General features: G+C 37.4%; 2 protein-coding genes across 12 annotated transcripts in view; one reads left to right on the top strand and one right to left on the bottom strand.

The window, feature by feature from the left end:
* Positions 1-18,957, top strand: part of LOC116433345 (uncharacterized) — a 513,676-nt gene that overhangs the window by 209,440 nt on the left and 285,279 nt on the right. The window lies entirely within an intron of this gene.
* LOC116434649 (phenoloxidase 1-like) lies at positions 7,125-11,696 on the bottom strand. The gene is made up of 9 exons (XM_076366887.1): positions 11,566-11,696; positions 10,787-10,979; positions 10,485-10,708; positions 10,059-10,261; positions 9,508-9,925; positions 8,698-8,826; positions 8,247-8,571; positions 7,559-7,794; positions 7,125-7,403 (listed from the first exon to the last, which is right to left on the bottom strand). Exons 1-9 carry the CDS (start codon positions 11,674-11,676, stop codon positions 7,125-7,127), a joined length of 2,118 nt encoding a protein of 705 aa, XP_076223002.1. The 5' UTR covers positions 11,677-11,696.

The following is an 18,957-nucleotide window of genomic DNA, read 5'->3' as shown; positions in this document are numbered from 1 at the left end:
ATTTCATTATTATTATTATATATCATACATCGTTTTTTAAGAAAAAGTTGTTTTCCTGTGTTTTGATTAGTTATATATCTGTTGGGACCTTTGTCCCGCTGGATTGCCGAAACAGACCACTCTGCGCTGTGTTGGATCGCTAAATTCAATTAACAATGCAATCTCAACAGGCAGCAGAATATTTACAATTACAGTCCGTTAAATGTAATCGCGACCGGACACCATTTATACAGCAAATTAAATATTAGAATAACACGTCCGAGGGAAAAAACGGTACACTCGCGATGTAACACGAGGCCGGTATTTGCGTAACGTCGCATTGAAAAGCGCGCGCTCACAGCGTCAGTCGAACTCCGACGATTTACGAAGTTTCTATATAGGTACATTTAAAGATTAAGTTTCCAGGTGACACATCAAATAAATCACATTTTAATTAGTTTCTAAGAGAAATGAGGAAGATGATTGAGGAAGAATTACTATGAAAAATCTGAACTTTCCAGTAGCTGTTTTGTTAAAACAGTTGCTAGAGGAAAAAAGGATCTGTAATCAAACCTACATACAATGGTGTAGGTACGTGGAATTTCATCAATACACCAGGAAAAATATCCACCACTTAACTAGTTAACTGCGTTTAACGAGTATACGCATCATCTTAATGCTTGAAATGATAGTAATTCTTTCAACAACAAATCATTAATTTTTTCAGATAAACATGTAATTCTTCTTTAAAAACGAAAGATTTTTCAAACTAAATTCCACAGTTAATAGGTTAAATTTCCGATTGATTAATTCCCCAGTTAAGGGGTTAAAGTAACTATCATACCCATTTATTACAACGAAACGGGTGTTTAGCGGTTAAATGTAATCGAATGAACTAGATTTACTAACCGAATTCCATTGCTCAAAATGGCCGATCGTAAAGGAAACTGATCCTAGACCGGATTTGAAATCCAATGGAGGTTCGGCGAATAAACTGTCGATCGCGACTTCTGCGGAAACGATTCCCGGCAGTCGCGGTGACGTCGCGGCGAACCAGAGGAATCAAAAATTCAACAAGCCGCGGCGACGCGTCCGAGCTCGCCTGACCGATATATAGGAGGCCTGGAGAGGATGGTGGAGGGTGGATCGGCGAGGAATGTGGGTTCGAGGGTGGCGAAAAAGTGGGAACCCAGAGAAAAAGGCAGGCCACCGGTAAAGGATTGCGGGAGCCGGCGGATAAAGGGGTTGCCAGAAGGTGATGGTTGATGAGAAGAGTCGAGCCAGGAGAGGCAGAAAAGAGGGTCTCGGAATGAGGGTAGAAAGAAGAGAGAAAAAGGGACGCGTGGTTTTAAGTGAAAGGGGAACCGGAAAGGCAGCAGCCCCGAGAAGAGGAAGGGCAAGTGGGGCAGATTTGCAGTTTTAATTCTTTGCGCCTTCTTTATGCGTGGGGCCGAGGCCGACCGATGCGTCGCCCACCGCGCGAATAATTGTTCAATGTGTCCGAAAATCTGGGCCACTTTTCTGCTGCAAGGGCTTTTTTATCCGTGAATCGGTGCTGGTCTATTATTCTTCGTGTTTGCTCGTTAATTGTGTTAATCTTTCGCGCTCGAATGCCACCGTAATGCTGGCTTCGAGCTTTGATAACTAAAACCAAAAGCTGAAAATGAACGGTTTAAGTGTTCAAATAACGACTGATTGGTGTGTGGTTTTCTTCTGTTTTACCATTGAAAACTTTGGCGCATAATTCAGCGTTTTTACGAAAAGGGATTTCAAAAGATTAACAAAATAAATTCTCTTTCCTATTGGCTTGAACCCTTTCAATCGATAGTTGAAGCTTTTCATTCGAAGCGACGGATCGTGTTTTTAGTATTTGTAAGAGTAATAAACGTTCTACGAGACAAGAGTACGTTTTAAAGTTCAATCATTATTAAAATATGGAAATCTATATAAACTGCCAGCCTTAGAGGAAACGAAAGCGAAAAACGACATTTTAGTTCGTTTCAGTTTAGTTTCAATGAATGAAGAATAAAGTGAGATCATAGTACAATAATATGATACTAATGGAACGTTTGTACTTAATCATTCTACGATTCGTTGGTAGAAGAGTCTCGCGATGATTGAATAGTTAACAAAAGGGGCGTCGTTACGAAATAACAAAAATATTCTCCCCTTTGTTTTGATACTGTCGAACCATTTATCACGTAGAGGTATTTCCACCAGCTTTTTTCCGCAATTGTCTTTACGGCTCGTGCTCTTAACTAACACACGTTTAGATCAACGGTCTTACTGCGCTCACGAGCTAAGTGAATTCCGGCCACTTTCCTGCGTTTCCTTGAATAGCAACATAACAGGCGATAGAGCAGTACTCTCACAATCACCGGCGCCGTAAAAACTATAATTTACTATGGTCCGTTCCCTTGTTTGCCGAACAAGTAAGTTAGGAAAGGAGTAAGGACATCTGAATGTAAATGTGTTCAAAGAACACCCTTTTTATTCGTAGGCTTTTAACGCGGTTAAACTCAAGATGTTATTTCAAAAGATTCTCTCTTACAAGAACCGCTCGTTTCAAAGTTACAAAAATTCTAATTGCGAAATTGAATATTTGAATTTGCAATGAAACACAAAACTCAATTCTGGTTTCTGCTTTGTACAGGAAGTTCGTCAGCTTCAAGAAACATGTACAGAACAAAGAGTTATTATGGTATTCTCAAAGACGAAGATTAATTTGTATAATTTGCTTATAGATAAATTGATAGAAACTGATGATTTAAAGAACTTCTATTAAAAAATTTGATATAATTTAGCTTCACACTAAAACTACCGAGTATTTGATGCAGTTCCAAGAGTATATTTATCAAGACTTTAATTGATTTACAATTCAGTTTTCGTATTACTAAATCAATTTCTTGAATAATTTCTCTGAGAAATATCTGTTATTTATTTAATGATTGTAAAAAGGAGACATCAGGGATGAATGATTTTAACCCGCCTGGTAGTTTTATTAGGTTAGCGTTAAACATTTATTTAATATTTACGAAATGTTTGCTGCTCACTACATCCGTTCCATATTTCATATTTCACATATTTAATACATTTCTTGAGAATTTGCGAACACGAACGTACAATTTGATTTTATTCTATACGACGTTCGATCGACTGTCTTGCTACTTATTATTTACCCGTACACGACCGAAACAACGCAACGCATCGGCGCGCCACGTCGTATCACGCCGTTGGATACGCCATTTACAAGTTTTTGTTCTTTTTCTGAATCGGCCACGCTACGGACACCTGAATCAAACACGTATCCTCGGCCGAGTGTTTTTTAAGCAAATTACACTGTTGCATTATTCCTAATTTCAACTTTAGGAAATGCGAGATTGAAGTATACGAAAATTTCTTTCGTGCTCGAATAGTAATGCCATTCCGAATAAAAACTGATCTGTTTTCAAATTTCAAGTTGACTAACTATTCTCATGGAAACTCTTTTACTTTCAGGTTTTAAACTTACAAAATATCAACGGATACATTGATCGAATATCGCATCTCTATATTTGGAAATACGCGTCGAAATATTAATGTCGTTCATTCGAACTGTTACACTATTGAGCTTGCATTTCTATGAAATGTAAGGGGGAACGCAGTGAATCGATTAACCGAAATTAGTTTATGATTGTTGAAATTCGCCGTTTGTATGCGTCTTCTAACAGCTCGAGCAGGTGTCCACAATCGCGATTGACGTACCATAAACCGAGCGCAGCCAGTGACCTTAACAGATGTGTAAGCGGTGGATCCATATTCCGGCACCCTGTGCATCCCCCACTTGCCCGTCACACACGGAATCGGTGGGCGGAAATTCGTGTTCCAGAAACCGTCCAATGAAGGGCAACAAGGACACTGATTTGCCAGCGTGTCACCACCCTCTCATATTATTACAATATTAGCTGCACCAATAAGTAACCCTCTATGTGTCCTAACAAATTTATTATAAAAAAATAAAACATTTATTGTTGCACTGCGGATTTCTATGCATTCATGGCATAGTTGAAAATACACAGTTACACGGAATGCACGCAACACGAGAAATGTATAATGTATTCGCGTGTAAATTAATTAAACGTGTCATTTATATTTAACAAATACTATAAATGATTGTAATGCTTTTGATAGTAGTTTTTAGGAACAGCAGGATGCCATGGTAATGTTGTTTTTCTAATTATGTTTGTAAAAATTTGAATTTGCAGAAAGATCCGACGTCTATTTATTATTAACCCTTTGTATAAGAACCGAAATTATATGTTAAATACGAAAAAAGAAAAACAGTATAAATTGATCTTTTATTATAGAACAATTAAATGACATACTCCAAACTTTATCGTTTTCGTATCGAGATTCGACATCGCCAATATGACAACCATCATCCTCAATGGTATAAGAGAGCTGTATTAGTGGCAAGTGAAATATTATTTAAATAATATATTTTCTGCGTATTTTAACTTGGACAATTGTCTATTTAACAATAATATTATAATAAATATATAATATATAATAAACAATGCTATTAAAAGTAATATCAAATACATGTAGAGAATGAAATAACTTTAAATTTATTTCTAAAAAGTCACTGAATCAATTTATACTACATAATATCTTTCCGTTGGCTGCCTGACATATAAATGGACCACTTTAAAATCTTGGAAATATTCTAAGAAAATACGTGCACTGTAGGATAATGAAATAGGATAGATAAGGTTTCCTCGTGATGTTCGAATGAAGTTTGAGAAGTCGAAGTTTGCTTCGTTAATTAAGAGAGCCGGTCTCCTTACTTTGTTTTTTTGCAATACATGATAGTGTGCCTGGGCTTGTAATAAGTAGATCCGCAAGTAATCAAAAGGCACGTTGTTCAAGCATTATTCAATGATACGCGTACACCTGGCTGAAATTCAAACTTGGCGTTTCGTAATAACGTAGCGAATATATTTCCATTGAAAATGAAAATAATGACTATTTAAGTCATTCTTTGCTTTTGTTAGAGATCCAACATTTAATAGTCTTCGTTGAAACCATTACCCTATAATTTCTTCCATAGCTGCACTTGTTCGAACTACTCTACCATTAATCATTTACTAGAAAGAAAAATGAGTTTTATGCTCATTCTATGTCTACGATTGCTTTAAATTATAACAATTGATAAAACAAATAAATTTATGTTTTTCTTTACAACAGATCTGAATAACATTTGAATTTGTGGAATTTTGAGATTTTCATTGTTAACCCGGCACTATATTAAAAGACTATCATAAAGGACTATCTTTGAATTTTTCTCTCTTCATTATTAATAACAAATGAATATGTTATTATTGTTTTTATTAAAAACACTGGTTTCCATTTGGAGTGCATCTAAAAGAGAATTACAGATGAAATATTACTGTCGAGCCTTCATAAACAGTTGATGTTTTCCGAAGAGTAATATTCAGGTAATTACCCAGCGAGATAACTTCTACAACTAACAGTTATATAATAAAATGAACATTAAACTGAGTATCGTGATATTCCAATGTATTCACGTCAATTTTTCTTGGACGACGTAATTAACGTCGGATCGCCATGATCGCGACGAATCACGCAACTTTAATTACAAACTGGCAAAACTAGAATAAACTAATATGTGGCGAACGAGAAAGTAGAATAATTTAGTGCGTCGCATAATGGCCTAGAATCACTAGATTGTCGGATTAGGAGAAAAGAATTCTGAAAGCACTTTTTCATCGATCAGAATATTATTTTTTATTTATTTTTGCCAATAACAATAGAATTATAGTGATTTTATAGTAAGATTATTATCTACACGGATTGGCTCAGAATAATAGTATTTTACTATTTCTGTAGTCTCAAGAAAAAAGCTTTTGTGAAATGTCAGTGTATTGATGAAATACTAATATTAATGTGGTTGTGAGTGGTCGAGCGTGCCTGTGGGTGGCCGGTGTCGTCTTGCGACTGGATGATGCCGGCTTGTTTGGAAATAAGGCTGATTGAAAAGTCGAGTGGCTAAAGGTTAAGGTGCGAGTGAAGATGGGTGTAAGTGTAAGAAAGAAAGAGCGAATGAGCTGAGCTTTAGAAGCAATTGGAAATGCGTAGCCGTGTGACTTTTGGGTGCGATTAGTGAGCGATCGGTTGTCTGTTAGCGTACCGATATTATTTTGCACAGTCCTTGTTATAGCTTTCTATAAAAACAAATCAAAATCACGCATAAGCACGAGATCAAATACTTAGACCTAACCCTTGATAATAGATTTCTCCTAAACAATCACTCCCTTATACAATTGGGAAAGCATTCATAGCAAATGCAAGATTATTTTCTAAGACAGCATTAAAGCTTAAAATAAAACTCATATGGAGGCATGGTATAACATAGGAGCGACAAAGGCCACTTGCACGTGCACTCAATCATTCATACGCACATTATTGCAATATTATTGTTTCGCAAGGCTTATCCGACGTGACTGCACCCACAAAATAAAAGGCTATTAAAATGTCAATGCCAGTTACCGGCGTCGTTACAGCCCTTTCGTTCCATGACTCACTGATCACTGCTGGCTATCGTCATAGCTCAAAAGTTCACCATTTTACGACATTGAAGAACCTTTAAGTCGTAAATGTGTTTTAAACGATTTTCACATTACATACATTTTATTGTATTACAACGGTTAATATTTTATGAGATATTATTAGACACTTCCTGCTCTATTTTCATATGCAAATTTTTATTAAAAATAATCGATAAAAATCGAGGCGCAAAGAAAGAATTTTTACATCATTTCCATTCGAGTACAGCTATTGCTTTTTTTTAGAAGTGTCAGAAATTCTGGTAGCTATTTCTTGAAAATATATCATTTATTTATCGGTCATGTTCAGTACCTGGTAACGTATTTAACAACTGCGCATTGAACTTTTATTAGATTACATCAAATTTCCAAAGACTAAATTATATTATCGATGAGTAACATATATATAAAGATAATATTTTAAAGCCTGACGAAGGTATGTATACAGTCGACATAAGTGCGAGATACGAGGAAAACTTGTATCCCTGAGCTTCTGACACAGCATACATAATTACCGGAACCACATTGTTCAACACAGATCTATGTACTTCCCGTATCTTCCGACCCAGATCTGGCATTTTTCTTCATACTATTGTCCATAAACTTAATCATTACTTTTTGAATTTTCATATTTTTCATATTTTCCTTATTTTTCGTATCTTTCATATCTTTTCTAAGGAAATCAGCCAGAGTTTCTACACCTTCTTGAGCTGGACGGTCAAATGGATAGCCCATTGGGCGTGCATCCGGATACTTCCGGTCCCTCAAACCACAGTAGCTATCTGCAACCTTACAACCAGTTGGCTCGTCCTGTTCAACCTAAACATTGAAAAACACACTGTTTTACCCTGTACTATTTGATTACAATTTTAGTTTAATTCAAATCAACGGTAAAATGAATAAAAGCTATGAACACTTTAATTAGAATTACTGCGGTACAGGGTATAAAATATGGTCACATAAAATCTACTCACAAGATCACCACTGTAATCTGACACCATAACAAAAAGATCCATGGGAAAACCTTCTACGGTTCCCTTGGGTACTAACATGTTGTCTGGCCACCCACATTTGCAGATATCGAGGTTGCTTTTATCATCATTGGGGTTGGTTTTATAATTATCGGGCGTATTTTCGAAGATTCTGTCTATAGATACAGTTACCGAAGATTTGTTTGATTCCCGCTTAATTGCATATTGTCCCGGCGGTACTGTAATGTAACAGGCAACAAAATTAGAAATATACAAATTTTCAGTTTAATACATAGAAATCTACGCTTCAAATGAACAATTTAATACAGTGTAAAAGAATTGAGCATGGACATAAGACATAATGAAATCACTAGAATGTATTTTACCATCAGTTGTAAAATGCAATAGAAAATGAAAAACAAAACTGCTTTCAAATAAAAAGTCCTTGTGATCTTAAAAATTTGAAGAAACATGACACACTGTTTCACGCGAAGGTTTTTCTTGGAAAACCCTTTCAATTTATTTCTTAAAGATTTTTTTATGTCACTAAAATAAGAAGGAATATTTCGAAGTCTAAATTTTGATGATAATACCTTCGAAGTATTCGTAAAGGCCGCAGTTTAGCAGTTTACAAAGCATTAAGCTTGTACACAAATCAAGGTATAGTGCGTATGCAAGAAAAGTAGCTTACTTTCTACGGAAAATTTATCCATTTCAATCATTAAAGTCTTTTGCATTGAAAAACCGAAAGGTTCTTTGCGTTCGTTTTGCTGAGGAGCCATGAAAATGCGTACTGTTCCTTTTTTCTTTGCGTTGTCGCGATTGTTGACTACAATTTTATATGTAAAACGGACATAATCCAAGTGAGTATATCGGACTTTTATCGGTCCTCCATCAGCAAAAGCGAGCCCCTGAGATAAATCTATTTCCCTCGTAGTAAAAAAAGTATTCAAAATGTTCGGTTGCCCATTGGTCGTCAATTCAATATCTTCGACTTCAATGTGTGGATACTCCAACTATAAGTGTCACCAGAAAGTGCATAATTAATGTTAATATTTATTTATTTTCAATCGTACGTTGTCTTTTCAACAAAATAAAATCGATACCTCTTAACTACTTTTGTTCCTTCGAAATATACTAACCTGTTCTTTAGAATACGCTGGCAGAGTATTTTTATATTCTATGAAAATATTGTTAACGAAAGCATGCCACCTGTAGAATATTGGATCTCTCATAGCGGTGGCTTGATTGCCCATAACGCCGAAGTTTTGCTAAAAGTAACATAAAAAGGAATCGTACAGTTCGGTACTAATAGAATTAATAATGTCTATAAAAAAGATGATTAGCATAATATTCACTTCGTGGGTTAAGTATTATTATTATACTAAGAGAAAGAGAATATTTTATTTAATAAACAATATTTTTACTACACGAATCGAAGCCCTAATATATATGTATTCGAATACGTTCATCTCAGTTCTACACTTTCTAAAACATTCATTCGTCACCATGCATTAACTTTACGTACATTTGGAATGTTCTATATAAAAATCAATATTATAGACAATTAATTTAGCCTGGAATATTCCAATGAATTGAACATTTATCCAAAATACATGCACACGCATAGTTCATCGTTCGTCGATACATTCGTTCCGACATTATGAGTGAAGTTTTGGATTGAGACCGCAATGCTAGTTTCATTTACGCTCAATTCCATTTCTGCACCATATATACGTCCCGTATAAAGTGACTTATATAACCGAGTATACTGTGCCCGTTGTGAAATAAATATTGGTTCCAGACTTAAGAAATTCGCAAAATAATGCAGAAACCACTTCAACATTCATGTTAGAATTTGGATACGGAATTCGTATTAAATGAAACTTGTGCAAAAGCAGAATTAGGTGTACAGAGAAAATATTAAAATTATTCGAATGAAAGACGTTTACCTTGTAACGATAATCCGGATCATGGCAAACACAAATAGCGAGGTGTCCTAGATTATGAACATTACCGTAGAACGTACTATTGATTGACAAAGTAGTGACGGCTTCTATGATATTTCCTAATATATCGATGCCGTCCTTTTCAGTCAAACGTACATGTTTACCATTATTGTCAATTACATATCCAGAATGAATAGCATCGTATATGCGATCACGCCATCTTTCCAGATCGGTAATATCGAAATAAAAATCAGGCGGTTGATGGACTTCTTTTAGTGGGATTCCAGTTGGACGAGCTGGCCACATGCGACTAGTATTGACAGAGTCCAGGTTTGAGAAATAACCTTCGAGAATCGGTTCATGCCAATTAACAAATCGTTTCACACGATTAAGTCGATTACACAAACGTTCACAGTTATACCTGAAAGTGTGATAGATATATAATTTTTCATATCTCATAATATAATGCATTTGTTGCCAGAATTTCAAAACGGATTTATTTTGTTCATTAACTAATTTCATTCTGAAATTTAATCAATGGTCACTATACGTGCCGCGCCATGATTTGTTCATGCATATAGTAAAAGAGCTCCCCGCGGCGATCCTTGTCAACCACACTAGGGTCCCCAGCAAATGGATAAACTAAATGCCAGTGCCAATGGTGCAGGTTGACACCAATGTCTTCTCTCCAGTATGCAACTCGATGTTCTTCGTCCAAATCAGTGGCAGTGAAATCTTCACGAATTTCAATTATTTCCTACATTCAAATAAGACATTTACAATGTAAACTTTAAAATGTTCTGTCATTCGTATATTGTTTTTCTTAATGAGTAAGCTTTCTGCGATTCATACTCTGTGACTACAATGGAAAATAATTATTCGTTATCATCGTTAAAATTGAAGTAAAAAGTGTTTGTATTATAAGAATTCTAATTATTGATTTTAAAGAATAACAAATTTAAGGAATTTCAGACACGTACTCTTGACGTTTCCCCTAGAAGAGTAGCTTCCTCCCTAGCTTGAGCGATAACACTACGATCAAAATATTTCTGTGGAAATATATGACACAATGGCGGTAGTGGCAGATCCTTCGTGTCAGGGTGATGCAAGATCGCCACCGAAAGAGCATAAATGAACATCTCGATGTTCATTTGTTCACGACAGCAAGTTGCTAAAGACAAAAAGTCCTCGTAAGTCTCCGTGTCTAAAAAAAAGACATGGCTATTGAATGGCTGTAATGAAATTTTCTTTTCCTGTAAAATACACGGTAAATTCTACAAACTCATGAAAGCTTCGATGAGGACAGCTGCTGCCTTTGCATGTTTTGGATGAAATATTGAAAAGGAGTCATTTCGTCCCAACTGTCTAGGAATGGTAAAATCTGGAAGATATTCCATCTCTTTCACCGGAATGAGTGTGTCGCATTCGCAAAAACGGTCTAACAATTCATCTCTCTTGTTTTGATACCTTTCCGGCTAAGGGAACAGAAGGTTTTTATATGTATATTTTTATTCGTGTATGTATAATACATTTTTTTTATTTAAGTGTAAGTATTTGTTTGTTAAAACTTGAGATATTCTTCGAGACATTCGGAAGTGGTGGTGTCTACTTTGTCTTCGGCTTCATTAAATGACATTTATCACAACTGTTTTTTTTTAACATACCGACTGCCGAGCACTTATCAGAATCTCCTACAACTGACACAACATTCTTCAAAAAAGTGGTGATTGCTCTCTTGATCTTTTTGGCTTTGATGGATCGATCCCAATACGACTCGTGTAATAGAAATGGTTAAAACGGATTACGGAACCAAATGTGGAGGATAGAAATGAAATGGTATGGGATCAAAGCTGAAGTTACGAAGGATATTATTTGTACAGAACAATTCTAGTTTATGAAGTAAACAAGAAGTCAATTGAATATAAGAAATTACTGAACTGATTATTATTTTACTAATACTGTTTATTCCACTGTTTGCTGAAGACATGTGTTGTTTTAATGTTCAATGGAGGAACAATGAAGTGAATAAACAATAAAAAATGATGGCAAAGAATCACTTACCCAATAACTAATTGGTATGTCAAAGCCGACTTTCTGTTCTCCTTTAGGTTTGATGATTAGCTCAGTGGGGCGTAGAAATAAGTATAAAATAGCATATTTCGGAGTAGGCATAGTTAAAAATTGGTTCTTCCTATTGAAACTTGGAGTCAAAGATAATCGAGATACCTGTATATAATTGCAGATTAATGGGAAATCGGATTATTCAATAATATGGAAGTTTATAACTGTATCTTACTATGATATTAAAGTATTACGAGACGAGAGAAATGCTTGCACCTTCACGATGGAAAACGGTCTTGAAGAAAATAAACGGAATACGTGCTTTATATGGAAAATGTTTCAGGAAAGAGCGATAATCCTTAAACCATAATATCCGTTATTGCTGTCATATCTAAACAAACATGATGTTTGATTACTGATATAGCGGTCACCGAAATCCCTTCTTTGCATATCCTGTTTCCCGGAAAACAGATTATCACTAAACGTTGTTAATTATATCTGATGAATACTTGCTCTTCTGTGGTATGATATCAGTCTTAAACATGTTATCGCAAGAAATTAACATGTGTCTAATTTATATAATTCATTCATTAACGTATTCACATCAATAGTAAAATAGAAATGGAATAAATTAATTGAAATAATTAGTGGTAGAACATTTTGTGCCTTTAACTTACGTTTCCTTACTACACCGTTAAATAACTCGACGAATCTTTTAATTGAGTGTTTATTAACATTATAAACGTAACATTTAAAACGTTGAATCAGTAATGAATTTATTTACAATTTGTATGATTAATATTTTATAATTTTTATGGAATTCTATTAAGAGAAGAAGATTACAATTGCGAAAAAACTATATTTTAAATCGAAACCGTTTAAAGACACTACGGCGTAACGTTAGCGTCCGTGCGCGGCATTCGCGGGATGATTATCGTCGCGTGCAGTGAGCGCAAGAGAAAGTATTTCCAAATGCTCAGAGCGAAAAATATAAAGTGTAAGAGCACCAATAAAGTCAATGTTAAGAACAAATGTTAACGACAAAGCATGAAGAGGGTCGTAAGAAACATAGTATATACACGACCCTCAAGTCAAAGTACATAATCCCAAACGCACAGAGCTAGGAGACTGCATCGCAACAGAACCAAAAACAAAACAAAATGAAACAAACCAACGGAATCAATAACACTCACATAGAGAAACGCAAAACAACTATTGATTAACATAATGTATCAAGACTCCAAAGAAACAGACAAAATATTTGTTAAGGACTCGAAGTCTAATTGATCGAGTCCTTTGGAATATTACACTTCGTGTCGTCTAAATTGAAGGATCACGCAATGAATTAGGACTAAAAGACTCTCTGATGACTGACTGATTTTTTACTGGCCTCAACTGACTCTACCTTGCATGTTTATAATTCTGACTGACTCTCCTAAGGGCCTTTCTAATTCTGCTTGTGTCTAACAAGAGTTTTTTTTATTCAACCCTGGACCCATTCCCTCCCTCTTGATGCACGAAAAAGGTGTAGCTTCAGGCGCGGTTTTTCCATCTCTTTCTAACTACGATGACGCATAATTTCCTTCCAGTACGACCATAGCGTGGCACTTCCCTGGAGCGGCGGTGACGAAGTTGGTCGCTACGATGGAAAGATGTTTTAGCAACATCGGTGAAATTCCGTTAGGTCAAGATTCTTGAGAACGCTTATTTCTGAAATTCTAAGGGACCCTCTGGAACAGGATTTTACGATACCGGGGCTGAAGTGAGAAAATAGACAATAGTTTATTTCTAAAATGAACTCTTCTGTGCCGCATATTGGCTGCAGGCCGACCTGATAAACTACCGAACGGAAAGCCAACGGTTATAAATGACTTTATAAATATTTTACCGTATTGTAAAGTTGTCCACTTGTCCTAACAATATTATAAAATGAATTCTGACAACTAAAATATCAAATCAACCGAATCAGCAATAAGAAGCTCGCAGTACAATTGTCAAAGAATTTGACGGAGTGAAAAACCTCCTCCTCTAGGGCAAAGTACTACTCATATACATCAAAGAATGAAAAAAGACACAACTTTCTATTGAAAGGCCTACGACCTCACACGAAGAAGAAGAAATATTAACATTAAACCTATCGACATTTCATGTCTACATATCATGTCCATATATCAATTAATTGTTTTTCATTTTAATTGTATCTTTTGCAAGCAAATTGTGTTACTTGGCGCACCTTTGGTTTAGTTTGTACAGGACCATAAGCGGCCCCAATGGAGGAATTCTGTGCAGATTTGCCCATCGAGTGCGTTAAGAATATTTTAGTAGGATCGTTTATTGAACGTGAAAATATTCGGTTCTACCGATGGCTAGCAGCTTGTACAAGGGACAATACCCGAAGCACAAATTGCTAGCACGTTTATGGCACGCAAGCCTCCAGAGCCGTTTTTGAGGATTAGTTTATTTCTTAATTCGCATGACACATCCGCTTCCAACTTTCTTCGTCCTCAACGGCTAACTGCATGTGTCATAAACGTGAATTTCCAAAAGGTCTTAAACTCAGTCCCGAAGACCGTTACCCAGGTCAGACCGGGACCCAAGCCTGGCGGAAATTCCATCGAATTTGTTTAAACCCCACCAAAACAGTTTCCACCTCCACTGACACTTCCTACTTCCGAAAAATCGCGTCTCGGACGCACGAGGTAGGGGGTGGTCAGTGTCGCCTACCCCTGGTTGGATTCTTAATTTCGAGAAAGCAGGGGAAACGCGGGCCTAAAGTTTTCCTTAAGGCTGAGGATGAGACAGGAAGACCAGTTCAGTACAAACTCAGTTCAAATACAGTTCAAAAACAGTTCAGAAAGAGTTCTGAAAGACACAACGCGTCGACAAGGAAACATTATAACCTACGTCGCGAAAACTAATCTCACGTTACACTCGGCTTCAAGGGAAACATCATAATCACTTGAAGCGCACGGGAAACATTATCTTTCCGACGAGTCAATAACATAGATTCACCAAAGCCAACATTATCGAAACTTAATATCCTTATCACCGTAAAAAGTCGTAAGGACATACGCGGTCAGTTGTCGGTCAAGGCATCGGTCAGAGATTTACGACCTCTGACAACTTCGGCTCTCGACGCATCCGAATAGTTGCAGCGCGCCGCGTATTACGTAAAAACAAATTGAGAGACAAAGACAACAAAAATAAAAATAGAGAACCTGAATATATTATTTATGAATGTTAATCATAAATAACAAAATTATAATTACCTCATTTGTCTTTATCGTATTTTGGAAATTACATACCAGTGTCTCAAGTGAACCTTTGCCGTATACATATTTTTTAGATTCCCCACAGTTTTTCCTAGTTTTATTGTCTCTATAATACCTAATTTCACAAGTTTTTTTTACTTATACATGTTAAATTTGTGTTACATTGTCTCCTTTCTGCGACTCTCGATATTCAGCGGCCAGTTCTGTGTGGCTAACTGAAATAACAATTCCTGCGTTGCAATTTCTTCTTCCATTACAATAGATACAATCTTTATATAAAATTCAAGCATTTATTCCAATTAGGTCTGCGACAGAAACACTTCCATCAGTTTCGCAGCCGTACAATTCAGACGTCATGCTAAACACGTCGTTGAAAGCAGTGATGAAATTTTGGTATATGACGTAAATTCGTTTTCGATTAACTTCTATAGCTTCATTTGTTACATTTGCACGTCATTTGTTAAAATTCCCACATATTAAAAGTTAATATAGATACTATACGAAATACTCTGTAGGAGGTGAAGGTTTTAATTCCGGTTCTGCTTCAAGTGCGCCTAAAAGGTAGTTCCTCATTTTTTCGTCTATGGCACAACAGGTCAAAAAATCTGAAAAAATTGAGAATGTTTGTCATACTAACATGTCCATGTAGCGTTGCGAAAGAAAGAAAATAAATGTCGAACGATGATTGACACAAAGACAAATAGTTTTTCATGTGGGGCAATGCCCGATCTCGCGTTATACCACAAACGTTACGCAGGGCAATGACCAGGTTCAACCGTCTTCCCAGCCACCAAACTTTACGGCCGCGGCACAGATTCGCGGATTTTCAAGACAACCCCCCCCCCCCCACACTAGGCGAGGACAATAGAAATGAAAGGGAGAATAACGCAGAGGGATGGCCTTATGCGAATGGACGCGCGCGACAAAATTGTAAGAGGCCAGTTAGTAATAAAGTACATAATGAAACTCTATTTATTATTGCGCTGAATTCACTTTCACAGTCCACTACTGTAAAAATGAATAAGTTGTCGCTTGAAAACTTCAATGCCAAGTTCTTCATTTTTCACGCTGAAGATTTCGAACGGTGAAATCTCCAAAAATCCTCAGCCACACAACTATGCCAAAAATGTCTCTAAATTTCTTCACTATTGAAAAACTGATAATTCAAATTTACAGTAGTAGTTACAGAACTACCGTTCTGGTCGAAACAGAGGGCTGAAAATTGGTGTACAATATTTTCTATGGGTAAGCCATCGAAAGAAACTTTCTCAAGAAAAATCGGTCTGAGAGCACTTTTGACCCCTTTATCTCGCTATTCAGTTTAGGGCATTCGCACTTATTTCCTGGAACGATTCCAGCAATAGTAGCTTTTTCTACACTTAATTTTTTAGTTAGTGAAACGCTCGTAAAAAGATTGCCTGTAGTTACTGGTGCACACCGTGTTTTGTGATCAGAATTATAAAGAGACTAATCCGCTATCAGGTCATGGCACATTCAGGTAGCCTGTCTGTTGTAACAATCTTTTAAGTTCAGAAGACTTTCTAAGTTTAGTTTTATCAGAAACGCTTCGACCGCTTGTGGTAGGTAGTGCGCCTTACATACGTTTTTCGGCAAATAAAGAAATTGGAAACAGAAACAAATACTGAAAAATAGCATGTATGCGTATTTTAGGAAAAGTTCTAAAAAGAAATTTCGATATGATAACGTTTTATAGGGGAAATTGTATGCAAAAATTTGAAACGGTCAATTTGACCAATTTCGGTACGTTTAGTGTTAAAAACACTCAAAGCCATTCCAGTAGAAAACATAAGCTTCAAACTCAGAAGCAGGCAAACTCAAAACAGCCAGGTCGAGTAAAATTGAGTAAAAAAAATAGAATATTACCGGATAGCAATCTATCTAACCGTAGAAACATCAGACACATACGCCATCATGTTTTGGGATTGTGTGAAACAAATTGAACGAAGCAACGAACAGCGGCAACAAATAACAACAACGACAACAATAACACGATGAGTAACAGTAACGGGAGATTGCAGAGGCGCGTGGACAGACTTGTCACTGTGATGTGAAACGTCAGGAAAAAACTGGTGGTGAGGAATCCGTGCGCTTGCTTAAACTTTCTGCACGCTCCATGGAACGAAAAGGAGAGTCATATGTCTAGGATACGCAGGACCTCCCGTTAGGGCCCACAGTCCTGAAGTCTGTGTCGCTGTTTTGCAACACTTCGAGTAACCGTGCCGAAAACATCAATCGGAAAAAGTCTCCAGAACCCCAGAAACGCTTTCCGCGATTTCTGCCCGTTACAATGTCATAAGATGGAAAACATTAAGAAAAATAAATAACGCAATGTAAAAAATACCAGAAATAGGGACATGCAGTTTATAACTGTAACATGAACTACAGATGCGTCAAGTGCAATAATTGACATAATCCAGGGGAATGCAGTATAAAACTAACAGCTAGATAACTCAGAAAAAAGCCAATTTTACTGCGTAAACTGCAGCAACATGGAATACGTTGCTTCATACAGAAGATGTCCTAAGATAAAGAGTTTCTAAAGAACCAAATTCAACAAAAAATACAAATATCAGAAAATGCCCCACGCGCAATACAAAAACAAGCATTCGTGAGAACCGGACAATCCTACGCAGCTTTAAGAAAAGGAGTATTCCCAGATTCTTGCAGCGACAGAGAAATACCACCTACCAGACACATGCTTGTACAACCACCCTTGCATCTCAATATTCGCAATGCTTTGCAGTTTATTCAGGTTAATCAGACATTGAGATTCAGAGTTGAGACTTGAGAAAATTCAAGAAAATATTACACGACTATAATCCCTGTGGGTGGTCGGTGTGATCTTACGACTGGGTGGCACCGGCTTGTTTGGAAGTAAATGTGATTGCGTGTGGAAAAGTCGAGTGCCTGAAGAACCGCGAATGAAGACTGTTTGGGACCGAGCAACTGAGATCGTGCGAACGAAGCGTATACGTGACTGCGTGAATTTTGACTATGGACGAAAGGTTAGAGTGCGAGGGGGCGCGTGACTTATTGATGCGATTAGCGAGGGAGCACTTGTGTGTTTACATAGTGATTGTTCCGTCGCGGAACAAGGGACCCTTCAGGATACCGAGGACCGCGGCACGTCGACACACGGTTCTGGTTTATGACACGGGCGCAAACACGATCGAGCGTTCGGGACAGTTGATCCGGATCCCGGCTTCGGCCATTGTGCAAGTCAGCCTCGCATTTTCTGTCCCGTACAAAAATCGCCCCTGTCATAAACCAGACGAATTCTTGCGCAGCGACGAGGATTAGCCGCGGCTATGGGTACGTGCCCGTACTTGGGTAGGCACGTACACATGGGCCCACGTAACGGGTTTTCCTTCGCTGACTCACCGAATGTACGCGCAACAGCGAGGACTACCTGCGGACAAGGGTGCGTACTCGCATCGGGGTACACCCTTGCACGTTCGTCAAGTAGCGGGATTTTCTCGCTGTTGCCAAATGTATTTTTTACCCAAAACTTCGTCGATCTCTTATTCCCACTCCGTCAGCATCCCCTTCCATACATCCGAAGGAGGGGTAAGAAAGTTTACTTGTGGGTGCAAGAGTTCCGACGAAGGATAGTCAACTACACACTTCCAATAGTTCTTTACACGCATTCGAATAGTTCTCGACACGCATTCGGAGAGTCATTTACACGCATTCAAACATAGTTCTCGACACGCATTCGACAAACACAGTCCACGATACGCATTCGAACAGTTCTCGATACACCTTCAATAGTTCTCGACACGCATTCGACAAACGTAGTTCTCGGATACATTTTCAACAGTCAACGACACGCAATTGACAAGTAGACTTAACTACACGCGTTCGACAAGTAGAGTTCACGTACAACATTTGAAAAACTCAATTCACGTATTACGTTCGAGTCTATCACACGAAAGACTCGTACGAAAATCTCGATTCGAACAAAACATAACGCGAAGACGCGACCACTGCTCCACCGACGGATCCAGGTGCCCAAGATTAACTTGGCGGGCATCACGCGTACGGTCTATGTAAATTCGCGAAAACATTCGAGTCGCGACCAAGCGTCGACCCGTCGATT

This window comes from Nomia melanderi, chromosome 4, assembly GCF_051020985.1.
Source record: "Nomia melanderi isolate GNS246 chromosome 4, iyNomMela1, whole genome shotgun sequence".
NCBI lineage: Eukaryota > Metazoa > Arthropoda > Insecta > Hymenoptera > Halictidae > Nomia > Nomia melanderi.
Note: the sequence above shows the minus strand (reverse complement) of the source record. Positions and strands in the feature narration are given on the sequence as shown.

What these genes read in the sequence shown, in the direction of transcription:
- LOC116434649 (XM_076366887.1), bottom strand. Translation starts at nt 11,676, where the DNA reads ATGCCTACTCCGAAATATGCTATTTTATACTTATTTCTACGCCCCACT. An exon ending in CATGAACAAATCATGGCGCG is followed by an intron (nt 9,926 to 10,058) that starts GCACGTATAGTG and finishes TCACACTTTCAG; the next exon opens with GTATAACTGTGAACGTTTGT. An exon ending in CAGATTACAGTGGTGATCTT is followed by an intron (nt 7,404 to 7,558) that starts GTGAGTAGATTT and finishes TTCAATGTTTAG; the next exon opens with GTTGAACAGGACGAGCCAAC.